The sequence below is a fragment of the Cataglyphis hispanica genome, chromosome 14 (genome assembly GCF_021464435.1).
Source record: "Cataglyphis hispanica isolate Lineage 1 chromosome 14, ULB_Chis1_1.0, whole genome shotgun sequence".
Lineage (NCBI taxonomy): Eukaryota > Metazoa > Arthropoda > Insecta > Hymenoptera > Formicidae > Cataglyphis > Cataglyphis hispanica.
This window is the reverse complement of record NC_065967.1, coordinates 341,739-357,500: the sequence shown is the minus strand read 5'-3', so window position 1 is coordinate 357,500 and position 15,762 is coordinate 341,739. Positions and strand designations below refer to the sequence as shown.

The window sequence follows — 15,762 nt, the reverse complement described above, 5'->3', positions numbered from 1 at the left end:
GCAAACAAAAGGCTTGTTTTTCTCGATTATATAATAATGAGACATTAAATTTCTATAAAGTATGATTTTTTCATTGTAGCTAAAAAAACATGAGAAATGTTTTACTTAAATATTTTCCTTACTATATTCTGGTTTTGGAGTTGGATCTTCAAAAATCTGATTAACAATCTTGATTCTTCTATGTGCCATGATCACTAATCTTAATCGATTTCCCAGATCCTGTACTTCATGTATTTGTGCAAATGTTCCAATGGAGTAAATGTCATCTAAGTTTTGAACAATTTCAGCTTCATTTCTGTATATATAAATGTCAAATTAAAAGTTGCATTGCTAGTTCTTTTATGTTATTTGTTTTATGTTATATATTGTTATTACTTTTTACTTTATTTTTAGTTATAACTATAAATTTATATCAAAGCTATATTTGAAAGAACTTACTCTTCAGTCTTCTTTAAGAAGACCCCCACATAAGGTTGATTTAGCTTTATTTTTCTTCGTATTAGATCTATCAAAATTGGATTGCTAATCTCGATAAGCTTGATAAACCTAGGAAACACTGGATTTCTGTTGATAGCGATGACTGGTACATAAGGCCATACTTCAGGTACCACCACAGTTGCAGGCAAAGAGCCAACATAATCTCCAGGTTGATCTCCATCATTGCTAAACAACAAAATGTATAAAATCAGAAAGAAGATTTTTATAAAACTAGCATATAATCGTAGCTATGAGCTATTAGCTATTTTATCATATCGCATTATGCAATATTCATAAAATATACTTACAATAATACAAATATATAACGAAATCTCAATATATAATGTTAAAAATAAAAATAAATGAAAGATAAAAAGATAAATAATTCTTATTGGATTAAAATAAGTGAAATAGTTAAATGGAGAGAAATCAATTTAAAATAAAATTATTCAGATTAAGTACGTTGAAAAAATAGAATAGAAATTAAGAAAATTATGAAAAATAAAGTTATTTTATCTCGGAGGAACCCGATTAGAGTACCTTTTCGTGGCGAAGAATCTCACCGATACCACCGCAGGATGAATGCGATGTCTGCAAATTCGTGTATTCCTCAATAATCTTCCTCCTAAATATTCCGTTCGCGCTAATTGCGGTCTGACGCAGGCTGGCAATGGTACACGGTGATCCGAAAAGGAGCGATTTTTGCACAAGGAACGCGCGATCGAATTATGCTGCCGCAGAATCGGCAGCAATTTTACGTTTACCGCTGTCACGAATCGCATGATTCTTTGTCACAATTTCTCATAAATTCTATCCGATCTTGTTTACGCGAAAATTGACGTTAAAATAAAAAATCAAATGGAGGTTATAGTGCAGTCTGACGAAATATGACGAAACATATATGCGATCTTGCACGCATTCGTGACATCATGACCTAGCAATTCTAACATAAGCTGACATAAGCTGATCGACTATCTGTTCTTTTTGTTGTTATCTGCACCGTGTTACACTTGCCGTTAAATTTTCCGCTTTAATAAAAGAACGAGATTATGTTTCTCGATGATTTAATAAATATATATTCTACGTACTTTAATTTTTCTTAATTTCTCTTTTATTAAATTAGAAGAGTTATTTTTATGAAGAAAGGGAAACGTTATTTCAACTCTGAAACTTCTGTAGCAACAGTCATATTTGAAATTTTTTAAATACAATTAAATAATTTTTATATAAAATAAATCAACATTTTTATATAATTATATCGCATAAAACATTAAAATTTAAAAGATGATAAAATATTTTTTAATATAAAAAATATGACAAAATATTAGTTTTATATATGTTGCATAATATGTACTATAAAAATTATTAATTATATTATTATTATAATACAAAAAAGAAAAGTACAAATCCAAATCCAAATACAAAAAAAGTAACTGCAAGAATAAGAAGTTACAATAATTATTGATTAATTTTATATAACCAGTTCTGCTCAATAATGGATAAAAGCATCTTAAACAAAAAACCATTGATTCCACAACGTTTGACAAATAATGATTCACAGCACAAAACACCTCAATCTGTTGCAACAAAAAATAATGAAAATAATATTATTGATTATAAAAACATTTCTCTTACTTTAACAGGTAAATTATTATCGCAGTTAAGATATATTTTTTATATGCTTTTATTATTAATATTTTGTAACATTTAAACATATACAGGAGAAATAAGTTCATCCTATATACATAGAGATAATTTAACACAAAAGCAGCCTAACATTTCGCTTGTGGAGGACACAGAAGATGATGATGAACAGTTCTTCTCAAATATGAAAGAAATTATTGACAAAAATTATAAAATGTAAAGCTAATTGACAATTAATATATTTAATATTTATATTAGTTATTGTATTACTTTGTATTACATTCAAATATATATTAATACAAATAGGCATAACAAAGAGAATCATAGTATAAGAGATTTGCAAAGCAAATCATATTTATCGAAGAAAAAGAAATGTGTGTTTAGCGATGAAGATCAAAATCTAATAAAGCGGTTTAAAAAATCTGTGAATGAGAACAAAGTCTTGCGTGCAACTTCAGAAAAGCCACAACAATTTGAAAATATTGCTTCTGTTAGTAATTCCAAATGCTCGATAATAACTAGCACTCCAAAAATTACTTCAGATGTCACAATTACTAATATTGATACAGATTTTAACAGGTATATATTTTAGTTTAAATACAAATATTACAAATATTACAAATATTCTAGTGAACAACTATAATAAAATATGTGATTGACGTATTATTTTCAGAAATAATACAAATCAGTTTTTGTCTAACATAACTTTGCAGAAAAATGATCAATTGATAATGCCCAAAAGTACAGCGATTATTACAAAAACTGAAATTGTTGAAACAGAAATTGACCAACTTGTTTATTATGAGATGCAATACTTAACACCACCTTAAAGAGATAAATAATTTATTATCATTGTTTATAATATTTATAATGTTTATTGATAATTTATTATAACAAAATATTAAAATTATGTAATTTTAATATTTGTTAGACAATTCCAACATTTATTAAGTATATAAGTTATATGTTGTTTAATATTTTTTGAAATCTGATTTTGTCCGCAAATAAACTACTGTAAAAGAATTTATGTTTATAGAACTAAAAATACCTAATTATAATTCACAGTTATTATGTAATTATAATTTTGTAATATAATTTTAAATATAAGGTTAAATGTATTACACATATATAGAATTTAAATATTCCCGCGATATATCTTCGGCAAAGAGCACACATGTGCGCTTGCGCTTAGTTTTAATATGGCGTTTTCATTCTTTGTCACGTGACTGAATTTAGTTCATGGTTCACGCATACCAAGTTCCAAGCAAAAGCGGCGCTGAAGCTGGTCTTTGCTTTTCCAAAAAAAAAAAAAAAAATTATGTATTCTGAAGAACAATGAGTGAATTTAAATTACACCATTTAATTGTGCAGCTGATTGATTTATTAGGGTAAGTGACAAAAGATAAATGTTTTATAATTTGTAAAATCAATTTATAACATTACATTTATAGATTTAAAAATAAATTTGAATATATACATATTTTTACATAGAAAATACTGTGTACAATAATTTTTATGTATAAATATTATTTTTTCTAGTTCGGAATCTGCACCTGAGGAACATTTAGAGAAGCTGCAAAAAGAATGCATAACGGCAAATGCACTAAACACTGTTGCTCCTCACAGTTGCATCCAGCATCTAATAAAAATTTCACCCCAACCAGAGTTATTTTTACAAAAATATGAGGAGCTAAAATCTAAAAAGTTAGTAGAGGCAATATAATTCAAGTTATATTCCATATTTTCTTATTTATATATTTTCTTATTTATGTGCAGAAAGATAATAAAAAACATATTTTTTCAGAGTAGATCTATTAGGTCCATTTGTGCAGACTTTAGAGTTAATATCACAAGATGAAGAATTGAAGAGATATCTATCAAAATCTGCACCAAGATCATCAGTTAGTTCCTTAAAAGATTCAACTATTACTCAAGAAGATTTGCCAAAAGTAATATATTAATGTTATATTTTTAATATATGTGTTTGAGAAGTATTTTAAAATTATACAAATCTTAATATTTTAATGAAATATGCTAAAGTTTATTTTATTTTTTTATATAATATAGTATGTACAATTTATATAAATACTTGATAGATTTGCAAAACTGTAATCAAAGCTGCTGTGGAAGGAGGAAAAAAATTAAATCAGCAAGTATGTTCAGTCAATTGGAAAAATGACAGTGTTATAGCAAAACATAATTGGGTAGCAGAGCGTCCACGTATAACTTGGGATTTTCACAGTGATGCTGCGGTAACACTTCACCAAAGTATATAAATATTTTTTCACAAAATACAAGAGGTTATAAGAGACAATAAAAAATACATATCTGAAATAATTAAATAATTACAGAGGTTGTGCCGATTATATCTCAGGAATCTATACTTTTATGGGATATTTTATATTGCTTGAAAGGAATAGATGGATCATACATCATTTCAGAACCTTTAACGAGTCCTTATGGTGTTAAAACTTTTAGTATATCACCTGATGTTGGTAAGGAAAGCATTAAAAATTTTAATCTAAAATTTTAATTAGAGAGAAAAAAAGATTGAATAAAAAATTTTATGTTATGGCTTTAGGTGTATCATTTAAGCAGTTAGCACAACAGATATTACCTTTAGCATCCTATTACTCTATGACAGTGAGATTTGTTGAAGAGAAAGTTTCACCAGATGATGGACAAGTCAATCATGCTTTGAGAGGAGCTATACGATCTTTGTTAAAAGATTATTTGGTATAGTGAATTTAGCATTTTCATAGACAAGTCAATTATATGATTGATATAATACATTTATGTTTTTTTAGTTTAATATGTATGTAAATATTAATATTTTATGCTCTATTTCAGCTCTTTGTCGTGCAACTTGAGACAGAACACATTCATGGTAAATTAAGTTTGCAAAAGCTATGGTTTTACATTCAGCCTACCATGCTTACAATGTCTATACTTTCTCAGATTACATCCACAATATGCAAAGTCAGTACAAAATAATGTTAATCAAAATATTAATGAAATAATTTTAATTAAAGTCGATTCTTTAAATATATGCATAGAAAATACAAATTTTTTTTTTATATTAAAGATAAAATGCAACATACAATATTGATTGATTCTAGGCAAATGCCAAAGGAGGGAAAGTATTGAGCCTTCTTCATGAGCAAACATTAAACAGTGTCAGTGGTGAAGCAAAGTCCAAAGAATTATGTCTATATCTGATACAAGCAGCGAGCATGCCATATATGCAAATATTAGAAAAATGGGTTTACAAAGGAGTAATATGCGATCCATATCAGGAAGTTAGTGTTATAAGTTTATTCTCATATTATATTATGCTGTAAATGGCAAATTTGTAATATTGTATATTTCTCAGTTTTTTGTAGAGGACAACGAATTGGTTCAAATAGAGGAACTTCCTATGGATTATTCTGCGGATTACTGGGAAAAGCGATATACCATGCGACCGGAAAGGATACCTGTATTTTTAAGTGAACATGCACAAACTATACTTAGAACTGGAAAATATTTCAATGTGATCAGGCAATGTGGTATGTTTCTTAATATACACATAACATAATAATATTTAAATATATTTATTATATATGTAAAATAAAATAAGCTGTATGTAGTAAGAATTAATTATTTTTAAGTAATTATTTTATGAACTCAAAAAATATGTATTTACAGGTAAAACAGTGCAATGGGGAAAACAAGAACCCTTAAGTTATCAATATCAAGGGCAGAAATATATAGCTGCCATCGATAGGGCATATTCAGAAGCCGCCAGGAAATTATTAGAAGTACTCATGAAGGAAAATGATCTGATGGGTAGGCTACGTAGTGTGAAAAGTTATTTTCTTCTTGCTCAAGGAGATTTTATGGTGAGTTTAACTTTCAGTTATTAAATATAAAGTAGAAATTCTTTTTTATATGAACAGCTTTTATTAGTTCTTATATATACACGAAAATTTTTTTATATTATAGGTTCAATTTATGAACCTGTGTGAAACCGAACTGAATAAGAGTATGTACGATATTGTTCTGCATCGTTTAGCATCTCTTCTCGAGGTTGCTTTGCGAATGTCAACTGCAGATTCAGATCCTTATAAAGACGATCTGAAACCAGAATTACTACCATATGATCTACAATACCAAATGTTTAGAATACTCTCCATCCAAACCAGAGATGAGAAAGGTAATTTATTAAAAAATTTTGCTTATTTAATTATATCCGATTAAATAAAATATAGATTGAAAATGAGTGACAGTGAATAATTTCTCTTGCAGAATATTGTTTTCAAGCGGGAAAAATTTTGACTGGTTTGGAAGCTTTTGTTTTCAATTACGACGTTAAATGGCCAGTTTCTTTGATTATTAATAGAAAAGCCATAGCTTGTTATCAAATGTTGTTTAGGCATCTATTTTATTGTAAATATGTTGAAAGACTATTGTGCAGGTAACTATTTCATTTTAATTATAATATGTAGACTTTATGTAATAAAAATTTAAAATTTATTATCTCATAGAGTATGGATTAGCAATAAAATAGCAAAGACTTTCACGCACGAAGTGGCCATAGCTTACAGACAGGCATTTTCATTACGGCAAAGAATGCTCGATTGTATACAACATTTGGAATATTATATGATGGTGGAAGTTGTGGAACCAAACTGGTTGAAATTTATAAATAAGATGAACAAGGTAACAATTTTAATATTATTGTTATCTAAGAAATATATATATATATATATATTGACATTGTAGTTGAAAATCTTTATATAATTTGTTAAACAATTAAAATCAGGTCAGTAATGTCGATGATGTATTGAGCGTACATCAGGATTTGCAAGACAGTTATATGAAGGAGTGTATGTTAACGGATCCCGATCTTCTCGGTTGCATCACCGGTATCTGCGCAATCTGCGTAGAATTCTGCAATTTTATGCAGGTAAGCCTACTGTCGCGAACTTGCGCGTTTTTCTCTAACAATTTGCTGCATGAATAAATTTACATCCAGTGATCTTTTCTTCTAAGTTGCAAACATTATTTTAATTGTGTTTGAATCCGTTACAGCGCTTTATTTTTTATTACATAATATATATTTCCACATACATACTAATAAGTATCAGAATAGGTCTCATGTTCTTTCCCTCATGTCAAAATATTAGCAATTCATATATACTTTTCTCAATCAGAAATTAACCAAATCTTTGAATCACTGCTTACAAAATTATCCTTAAAAATCAAGTTATTGAGTTAAAATGACGATAAAAACAGAATGGGAAAGAAAATAATGATATATAAAAGAAACTTTGATCTATTAAACTCTATTTTGCTAATGTTAAGCGTATGAGCCGCTACTACATTGATGCTGAATTGACATCCATGATTGGTGCCTGTCAGGAAGATGTCTATGAATATGAGGTATTCTTTCAAAGCTTTAAGCTCGTTTTCATGCATCTCTGTAGCCCTAGATTCATGAAGTATTTCTTTGCAAATAAGGCATCTTTTAGAAATCATTATTATATCGTTAAGAACATGCGACTGTTGTATTTTTATTATCCCCAATTTGCATGAAGTATGATTAATATTCTATAAATATGGATATCTTCGAAACATATAAAGAGATGCTTTGAAAATTAATATTTAATGAGCATTCTTTCTACATTGTATTATTTTGCATGAAAAATATTCTTGATGCATATACAAAAAATTAAACATTTGCATCATGCATTTCTGTATAGGGCTGAATATTAAATATTATGTAATAGTATTATTTTTTTAAATCCTCACTAGTCAAGAAAGAACAAATTATAAAAAAAGTTTGTTAATAAATTATATATGCATCCTGGAAAAATGTTTGGAGAAGGTGAAGTAAGTATAAAAATTTATGTGTAAAGCAGTATACGTATAAAATACGTATAAAATACTGTACATTTTATATATTTTTCTTGTAATACATATTTGACTTGATAAAAACTGAACTGGTATCTTAAAGATTGTTAAAGAATAGGCTTTTAAAGAGGATTGATATATAAAAAGAGACTACAATATATTTTTTATTATAAAATATTATAAAATATCTTTTTCATTAGGATTATGTATAGTATGATAAAATATATCATAATTTTATTATTTCTCAATTTATGAAATGATAATTTCTTCATATCCTCTATTTCTTTTCATAGTAGAGTATTTAGAGAGGTAAAGGAAGAAATATTTATACATTTTAAAAACATATATTAAAAAAATTTGTAGAAATTTCAAATTTTCCATTTATGCCTAATTGTAGTTATAATTTTTACATTCATTTTTCGAAGTTTAGTAATAGCGAATTTTGTTGGATGTACACTAGGATGTATCTTATAAGTAGTTCAAATTTGTCAATAATTTATATTATATTTTATATCTACTTTTTTTATAAGGAAAAATTGATAAAAAAATAATTATATTTTTATAATCTTTTTTAAGTAGCACAGACAGATTAATAATAGTCTTCATCAACATTATTATGTATCATATTATTATTATGTATCATACTATTGTTAATTAAATAAGAATACATATCATATTTTTGTTACATCTCAGAAATTGCTTTTTAATTCTGTTTATACAGTGTTTAGATCTATAATGTACTAATGAACTGCATTTTTTGTACTAGATCGAGAATGTTTCTACAACGAAAGATGGAACAGGAAGCTTTGAGGAAACAATTGCATCGCTAGATGGAAGATTCACTAAAGTATTAACATGTCTTCTAGACCGAATCTGCGATTTGGGTTGCGAAAACAACAATGAGAAATTACTTAATGTGTTATGTCGGTAAGTGTTCTATTATAAGTTTTAAATAAAAATGTCATTTTTTTTAGAATATGAATTAGGAAAATCACTTTCATCAAAGATATAAATATTTTACATACAAATTCGTTACACATACTATAAAAACTAAAATCATTTTTATATAAGTTGTTTCTTAAAATACAAATAGTACAGATTTTCAATTGATTTGACTGATAAAAGATTAATAAGAATAGATTAATGAGAATTTCTGTCAGATTCATGACACTTGAAAAAATCTAATATTGAGATTCTTAGAATAGAAAAAAATTGATAGTATTGTGTGTAGGCTATTGTGTATACTGTTATCCGTCATTAGCTTGCTCTTATTAGCCATTATCACTTCATTATCTTTATGTGATAAATTTACATCTGGATATTAGATTCATATATATAACTGTTTTTTATTAAAATATTTTTTATACTTATTATATAAATATTTTACTAAACATATATATATATAATTTTTACACATCTTTTCGCGTTTTAATAACGATGTTTATATTAGGCTTGACTTCAACATGTTTTACACTGACATTCTGGTACGTCGAGGAAGAGAGAAAACTGTCGTACAGCAAGATGTATCTGGTTAGTAATACATTATCTCGTCCATGCTGATTTATTCGCAAATATGGAAAGATCTACGACAATAATTTAATAATAAATTTTGAAAAAAATTTATTTATTTCCAACGCACTTATTTACATACATGGGCACATGCGCGCGCATATACACAATGTATTTTTTTGTCATCAGAATTATATTAAAAACGTTAAAAGGGTTATATAAAAATGATGAAATTGATAATATTATAAATATTGCTAAAAAGTTGCTTACAAAAATACAAATTGTAATAGAATAATTTTAATTGATCGATAGAACGTTTGTATTTATACAACGTGGAACAATATGTCTACATATTTTCGCATTGTGTAATATTTAGCGTATAAGCGCTATAACTCGATTACGATTATATTAATGGCACATTGGCACGCAGCGTAGGGTAAGTCAACGCCTGTTAAAATATAATAATAAAATTTAACATATACTTAACAATGTATTGTGTTTAATGTTGGTATATAAAATAAAATGACTTAGAGCGAGTAAGACATTTTATAAATTAAATCTTCTTTTTTTTTATAGGGTAGTCAGGATATAAAATCTATAAAGAAAGATAAGTTTTTACACATTCACTTATTAATTCTCTCTAACAGAATTCACCGTATTATCGACATTATTATTCTCAACTGCGAGCTTCACAGTATTCAAAGCGAGCTCCATCTCTGCCAGTTTCTCCTGCAATTTATTCAATGCGATGATTATCCTCTCGTTGTCCGACAATTGATTTTTCTTGGAGATAATTTGTTTAGCTTGTTTAATTATATTAGGATCCATCTTCAATGTGGCCCAACGTTTATCGCGATTCACAGACTCATTGCGAACATATTTCTCATAATGCTTGTCATTGTTGTATACGTACAGACAATCGTATGGCTTGACGCTGATTCTGCCGTCTCTTAGATAATGTGGAAACAGAAGAATCCTCCTGGCAAGAAAGCCGAACGGATTCCATCGCAGAGAACATGAATTTCCGCAGCAGAAACAATGCCTGCATGATTTGCCGACCGCCACATCCTCGATATAGGAAATCAAACGTATTCGGGAGATGAGTCCAACTAGTTCGGCCTTGCAAAGAATCTCGGCAGTGTCGCTGACCGCCAGACCATTGAGCAAATTGAACAGCACGATGGCGATGAGGAAGACGAATAATACGAATACGATATGGCTCCAAACGGGATGCGAGACAAACGGGATGTCATTGGCGTCAAACTCGCCGGTGAGCATGATAACAGTCTTGAAGAGCGAGCGACCGGGATCGGGAAAGCTTGTGTCGTCGCCGTCCTTGAAGAGCGTGTAAAAGGCCAAAGCGAACGCGAGGATGAGGAATGCATATGGGAAGAGGAAGCGCGCGAAATTGAAGGAGACCGTTCGGAACATCTCGATGCCAGTGGTCATGCGTGGATGCTGACTGATCAGAATCACCAATTCCCACGCGGACAGGAGGATTACTATAGCACTGATCTGTGGTCCCGCGCCGCACAGCACAGCGAAAGTCAGCACGATCAACGCAGCTTCCAACCAATTTCCCAAGTTTTTCAAATAGCGCCAAGGGCAGGAGATGAACTGAAGGATCTCTCGGGAGATAAAGAGCAGCAATAGCACGGTAGTGAAAGCCCATAGGAGACTATTCTGATACCAGGCGATTTGCAAGGTACTTCTTAGAGCAGCATCATTCGAACTGTTGATCGTTTGCATTTCGTTTTTATTTGCGGAACTGTCATAAGTCATGCCCAGAATGTAAGCGTTTAGCAAGAAGTAGAAGATCACGTAAAAGACAAAATTCGCATATAAAATGTGCCGTATCCTATGCCATTTGAGGAAAAGGAAGGACGAGAGTAACGGGTGCTTCAGCAAGTGTTTGAGAGCGCCGTTGCAAGCGATATATCTGAACACTTCCATTTCGTAAGCTGTCCGATGATTCTTGTCATGTTCCGCGAGAACATCGTGCGGCATCAGACAGCGATAATTGAATTCGATGGTGTATTCGTTTGTCCGCTCCTTCCGCGTCTGTAGACAGTCGTCGAAGTAACGCGACAGCGTGCATATCGGGATGTCGGCGATAGGTGGTACGTTGAAGTTGTTCATATGGCCGATGTAACTACCTCGCTCGAGGAGCAAAGTTACCGCTTCGCGACAACCCGCTCTGGCTGCGTAATGTAATGGCGTGTTACCTTTATCTGTAAGTAAAAGAACTTTACAATAAGAGTTTTCATTGAAATATTGCTTTAACATTTTTTAATTGTATATTAATTGTACATATATTATATTTAGAAAGTGTTATTCATAATATCGTGATATACTCACTGTCAGTACATCGAACATCCACGTTTTCCTGTTCCAGGATTAATCTCAGACACTGCAATCGATCGGACGTATTGTCGACTCCTCGTTTTCCTGGCATTCCCAACTCCAGGCAGACATTTAGAATCAGATCGTTTGCCACTTCAGGCTCCACGTTCAGCAATTCCTGAAGAATAGCATGATTGCCCTGTTCAACAGCTACGTGCGCGGCTTGTTTTACGCTGAAGAGATTTCCCTTGAGTTTTTCCAGAATTCCCACTACAGCCTCGTAGAAATCACGTTGCGTGGCCATCTCCAACAAGTCCTCGGCCACACTATGAAGAATCTCCATTTTGACGAGTTCCAGACTCCTCAAAAAATTAATCTCGTCATTAGCGATCAGGTAATACTTGAGATCGTGCGCATTCGTCTCTCGGTTTTCGGACTTGGGCGGTAACAATAATCCCGGCAACTTTTGTTGAATCACTTCTCTCGTCGTTTGATGATTATAATCCCTATAACTGTCCACGTCCGGACATTGTCGGCATTTATTTAGTATCAGCTCCGCCATATCGCGCTGTCCCTTCATCGCTGCCAAATGGAGGGCCGTCAGACCCTTGTTATTAGGAATACTGGCGCTAGCGCCTTTTTCTAACAGTAGATCTGCACATGCGAGATTCTTCTTTCGTACTGCGATATGCAGAGCCGTTTGTTGTCCTGCCTCGAGGTTTGGATTTATCGTCGGATGCGCTAACAAAGCTGCCAGCGTATCCACGTGTCCGCCTTCGGTGGCGAAATGAATGGGAGCACGATTGTGCGCCTCATTCACCCTATTTGGATTCGCCCCTTTGAGCAATAGAAACTCTACGAACTCCGTTAAGCCATTTTTACTAGCTATGTCAAGGCACGTCTCTTCCGAATGATTGGGATGGACGTAGTTGACGTTTAAAGCGGGCGGCTGTTTTTTCAAGTTATGTTCCACAGTATTTTTGAAAGATCTAAAATCCTTAGATCGTAGAGCGTCCAGCAGAAGTTTGTAAAGAATTTGAGTGCTGGTCGGGGAAGAATCGTAGACGTTCAGCAGATGCTCTTGCAGTAAATTCTCTTCTAAATCCATTTTGCCTAAGGTAGATAATATAATTAAACTTAGAATATTGTGATACGTTAAATATCTATAAAAATGTAACTTATATCTATTAATTTATATACACACACACACACACACACACACACACATCAGAAAATCTAATATATATAAACCACATTGTCTTTTCAGTTAATTACTTTTTAGGAAACTACATTAAAGTTTTGTTAATTTGAAATTAATGTGTATTTTTTTTTTTTTTAAATTAGTACATATGAAATTTTTCAAGCATTTTTTTAATTAGCACAATTGAAAAAATGTGCTTAAATATTGTATTTTGAAAAAATTCATTCATGCGATATTTGTGCAATTAGATTAAATTCCTTGGAGCTAAATGTAAAAAAAATAGTTACTGTCATTATTTATTTGTTAACGTTGGTCTACTCGAAAAAAGTGGATCATTGCTTTTTTTGTCGGACGAGTTTCCGCTCGTTCGCCCGTTTGTGCGTGAGAAGCTTCTCGCGAAACATGGAAACATGTGCATAAAATAGACAGATAGGAACAAAAAATGACGCATTGTCTGTATGCATATGTATTTGTATGTGTGTCAGTGCGTGTGTGTGCGTTATACTTGTAAAATATAATCTAGTTTCATTCGTGGGTGGAGAGCTGTCGCCGTATGACGGCCCCGATCGTGATCTCACCGACACGATTTATTAGAGTGCCAATTAAGCGTTTCATCCGCATTATTTCAGTAGCAGGCGCACAAAAGAGTTCTCGCTCCACCGACATTTTCACTTATCGCTCGACAATAGACCCGATCGGGTTTCCAACTGCAGAATGCTTTTAGTTTCGCGATAAAGGTACTGTCCGGATGAGCGCTTCCTGCCGTTTAGAATTAATTTAGGTTTAAAATATGCGCGTAGAATTGTCACCAGAATAATTCTCATTCTGTTCGATCGATTTGAAAAAAGCAGGGAAAAAATCCAAAAGAATGCAAATATTTGTTTAAGATATCCAGATAGGAATTGACTTCAGAATTGTTCAATATTTTCATCTTCGTGTTTTATCTATCGATGTAAAATATTTCAAGTAATTAATATTTCTTTTTTTTATAAATGTAATCAATATATAATTTATATTATTTATAATTATTTATTAAATCTTATTTTAATTTAACAGCTTTTATATGTAAAATTTAGGAATGCAACAGGTGAAAAGTGGATTACAGTAAGAACGATGAAATATTATTTTTGGCATACCTCTTAATAGAATTTCTCTTTAATCTTTATGTGAAATATTTATTGCGAAATCATTAACATATAATTTCAAACAATATTCATGGATCGATTGAAAATCGATCAGATCAGGATACTCTATGTAGCATCTATTGTCCTACACAAACATCGTTTTCCACAAACCTTTTTTCAAAATCTTCTCTTTTTCTTGATTTTATATACACATTTAATGCAAAAGCGCACTCAAATGTCGTACATCGGGAGGCTGCGCGAACAAGATGAAAGAGAACAATCTAGTATTCTCCTTTTTACAAAAAGGAGATTTCTGGATCCTCTCGAGAAGAGAACATCCTACACTCGCGACTGCATCATACGCTTATATCTCACGATGCATCGGCGCGGACATATCGCACACGCAGTGGATTAATAAACTGACGCACCTGCGATTAATAATGCGTATAAGTGGACATTCTTCGTGCTTCAACATCTAGCCAGACTCGTTGAGCTCCAACTCTGCTGACCAGACCCGCTCGCTTCGCGACGTCAGCGACGAGGAGGGAGAAGGAGAAGAGCGATCAAATGTCCAACACGCTCTCGTGGTTTACAACAGTGTCTCTTTTCACGCCGACATACAAATATAATGATTCAACCGGTTTTCTTAGGAATAGAATATCCTTCGGTCTCATGGATTACATCCCAAATAAAAAAAAAATGTCATTAAAACGTAGCCGTGAACCAGGAGATGAGAATTTCACAATTACGGCGAAATTTCATTATTATTGCAGACCGTCGATGAAACACAAATAACGCTAATTTATTATTTTTTCCATATTTGGTTAGTATATTTCAAATTCTGGAATAATTACGTTTATACGAAATATCTCTCCAAATTTTGAATTTTAAATTTAATGACAAATTGTTTGATTAGTAATCGATATTTCATGTTGAAACAATGATGATTATTCAATTACAAGTGATTAAAAATTGAATAATAAATGACAATAATATTTTAATATTATTTTCTCAATATTTTAGATATCGTTTCATTGTTTAAAAAAATGAAGAAAATAGTTACTTTTTTAATTCCTCACTAAGTAAAAAATTTTCTTTTGTATTTATTTCGATTTATGCTGGAAAGAATAGTTTGAAATTTAGCTTTTATTTATCCTTTGCAGAATAACGGCACGTGACGTCAGATTTGGCTACTTAAATATGTGATGATATTGTCCTCTTGTTTCCATTATCGGTCACACATGGATTTTGCAACCCACGCATTCCCTGACATTTTCATCTTCAACTCTGTCAACTTTACCGTATCCTGATCATCGTGAAAACAAGATCAGCTAAAATTAAGAACTTACGCTATAAAGAATACAACTCCGTAGTTAAAACTCCGTAAGTTATATAGACATAAATTGCGATAAGATAAAAATTGCTCATTCTTTGCTATTTATCTGCTGACCGACTGTTTCCTTTTTTTTTTACTGACAAGTATCTGCTGACTAGACCATAATGATAAATGGCATAGATAACAAAAAGAAAATTAGTTGACACTTTGCGCATTAAAATAAAAGTACATTC

The 15,762-nt window shown here is 31.3% G+C and overlaps 4 protein-coding genes across 8 annotated transcripts in view; 2 read left to right on the top strand and 2 right to left on the bottom strand.

Annotated features, from left to right (window-relative positions):
• Window positions 1-1,427, bottom strand: part of LOC126854325 (lon protease homolog, mitochondrial) — a 5,763-nt gene extending 4,336 nt beyond the window's left edge. For both annotated transcript variants that reach the window (XM_050600899.1, XM_050600900.1), the window contains exons 1-3: window positions 1,018-1,427; window positions 439-663; window positions 123-295 (exon numbers count right to left, since the gene is read on the bottom strand). In XM_050600899.1, the coding sequence (XP_050456856.1) occupies window positions 123-295; window positions 439-663; window positions 1,018-1,259 (640 nt within the window). In that variant the 5' untranslated portion in view covers window positions 1,260-1,427. The remainder of the gene's footprint in view (window positions 1-122; window positions 296-438; window positions 664-1,017) is intronic.
• Window positions 1,428-1,898: 471 nt separating this feature from the next.
• LOC126854350 (uncharacterized) lies at window positions 1,899-3,007 on the top strand. Its single transcript, XM_050600957.1, has 4 exons — window positions 1,899-2,120; window positions 2,199-2,337; window positions 2,428-2,700; window positions 2,795-3,007. The coding sequence occupies exons 1-4, from the start codon at window positions 1,973-1,975 to the stop codon at window positions 2,949-2,951; spliced, it is 717 nt and encodes a 238-aa protein (XP_050456914.1). The 5' UTR covers window positions 1,899-1,972; the 3' UTR covers window positions 2,952-3,007.
• Window positions 3,008-3,374: 367 nt separating this feature from the next.
• LOC126854330 (gamma-tubulin complex component 2-like) lies at window positions 3,375-10,065 on the top strand. 2 transcript variants are annotated; one of them, XM_050600911.1, is made up of 17 exons: window positions 3,375-3,509; window positions 3,661-3,825; window positions 3,926-4,070; window positions 4,218-4,389; window positions 4,473-4,616; window positions 4,703-4,857; window positions 4,972-5,100; window positions 5,241-5,420; window positions 5,495-5,669; window positions 5,809-6,002; window positions 6,106-6,316; window positions 6,409-6,577; window positions 6,648-6,822; window positions 6,926-7,069; window positions 7,468-7,545; window positions 8,783-8,943; window positions 9,467-10,065. In XM_050600911.1, the coding sequence occupies exons 1-17, from the start codon at window positions 3,457-3,459 to the stop codon at window positions 9,549-9,551; spliced, it is 2,535 nt and encodes an 844-aa protein (XP_050456868.1). In that variant the 5' UTR covers window positions 3,375-3,456; the 3' UTR covers window positions 9,552-10,065. The 2 variants fall into 2 exon arrangements, with proteins under 2 accessions (XP_050456868.1, XP_050456869.1); XM_050600912.1 differs by lacking the exon at window positions 7,468-7,545.
• An 89-nt stretch (window positions 10,066-10,154) lies between these two features.
• On the bottom strand, window positions 10,155-14,721 carry LOC126854329 (transient receptor potential cation channel protein painless-like). 3 transcript variants are annotated; one of them, XM_050600910.1, is made up of 3 exons: window positions 14,622-14,721; window positions 11,884-12,981; window positions 10,155-11,756 (listed from the first exon to the last, which is right to left on the bottom strand). In XM_050600910.1, exons 2-3 carry the CDS (start codon window positions 12,974-12,976, stop codon window positions 10,156-10,158), a joined length of 2,694 nt encoding a protein of 897 aa, XP_050456867.1. In that variant the 5' UTR covers window positions 12,977-12,981; window positions 14,622-14,721; the 3' UTR covers window position 10,155. The 3 variants fall into 3 exon arrangements, with proteins under 3 accessions (XP_050456867.1, XP_050456866.1, XP_050456865.1); XM_050600909.1 differs by having other exon boundaries at window positions 14,365-14,701; XM_050600908.1 differs by lacking the exon at window positions 14,622-14,721 and adding an exon at window positions 13,648-13,844.
• Window positions 14,722-15,762: the final 1,041 nt, after the last annotated feature.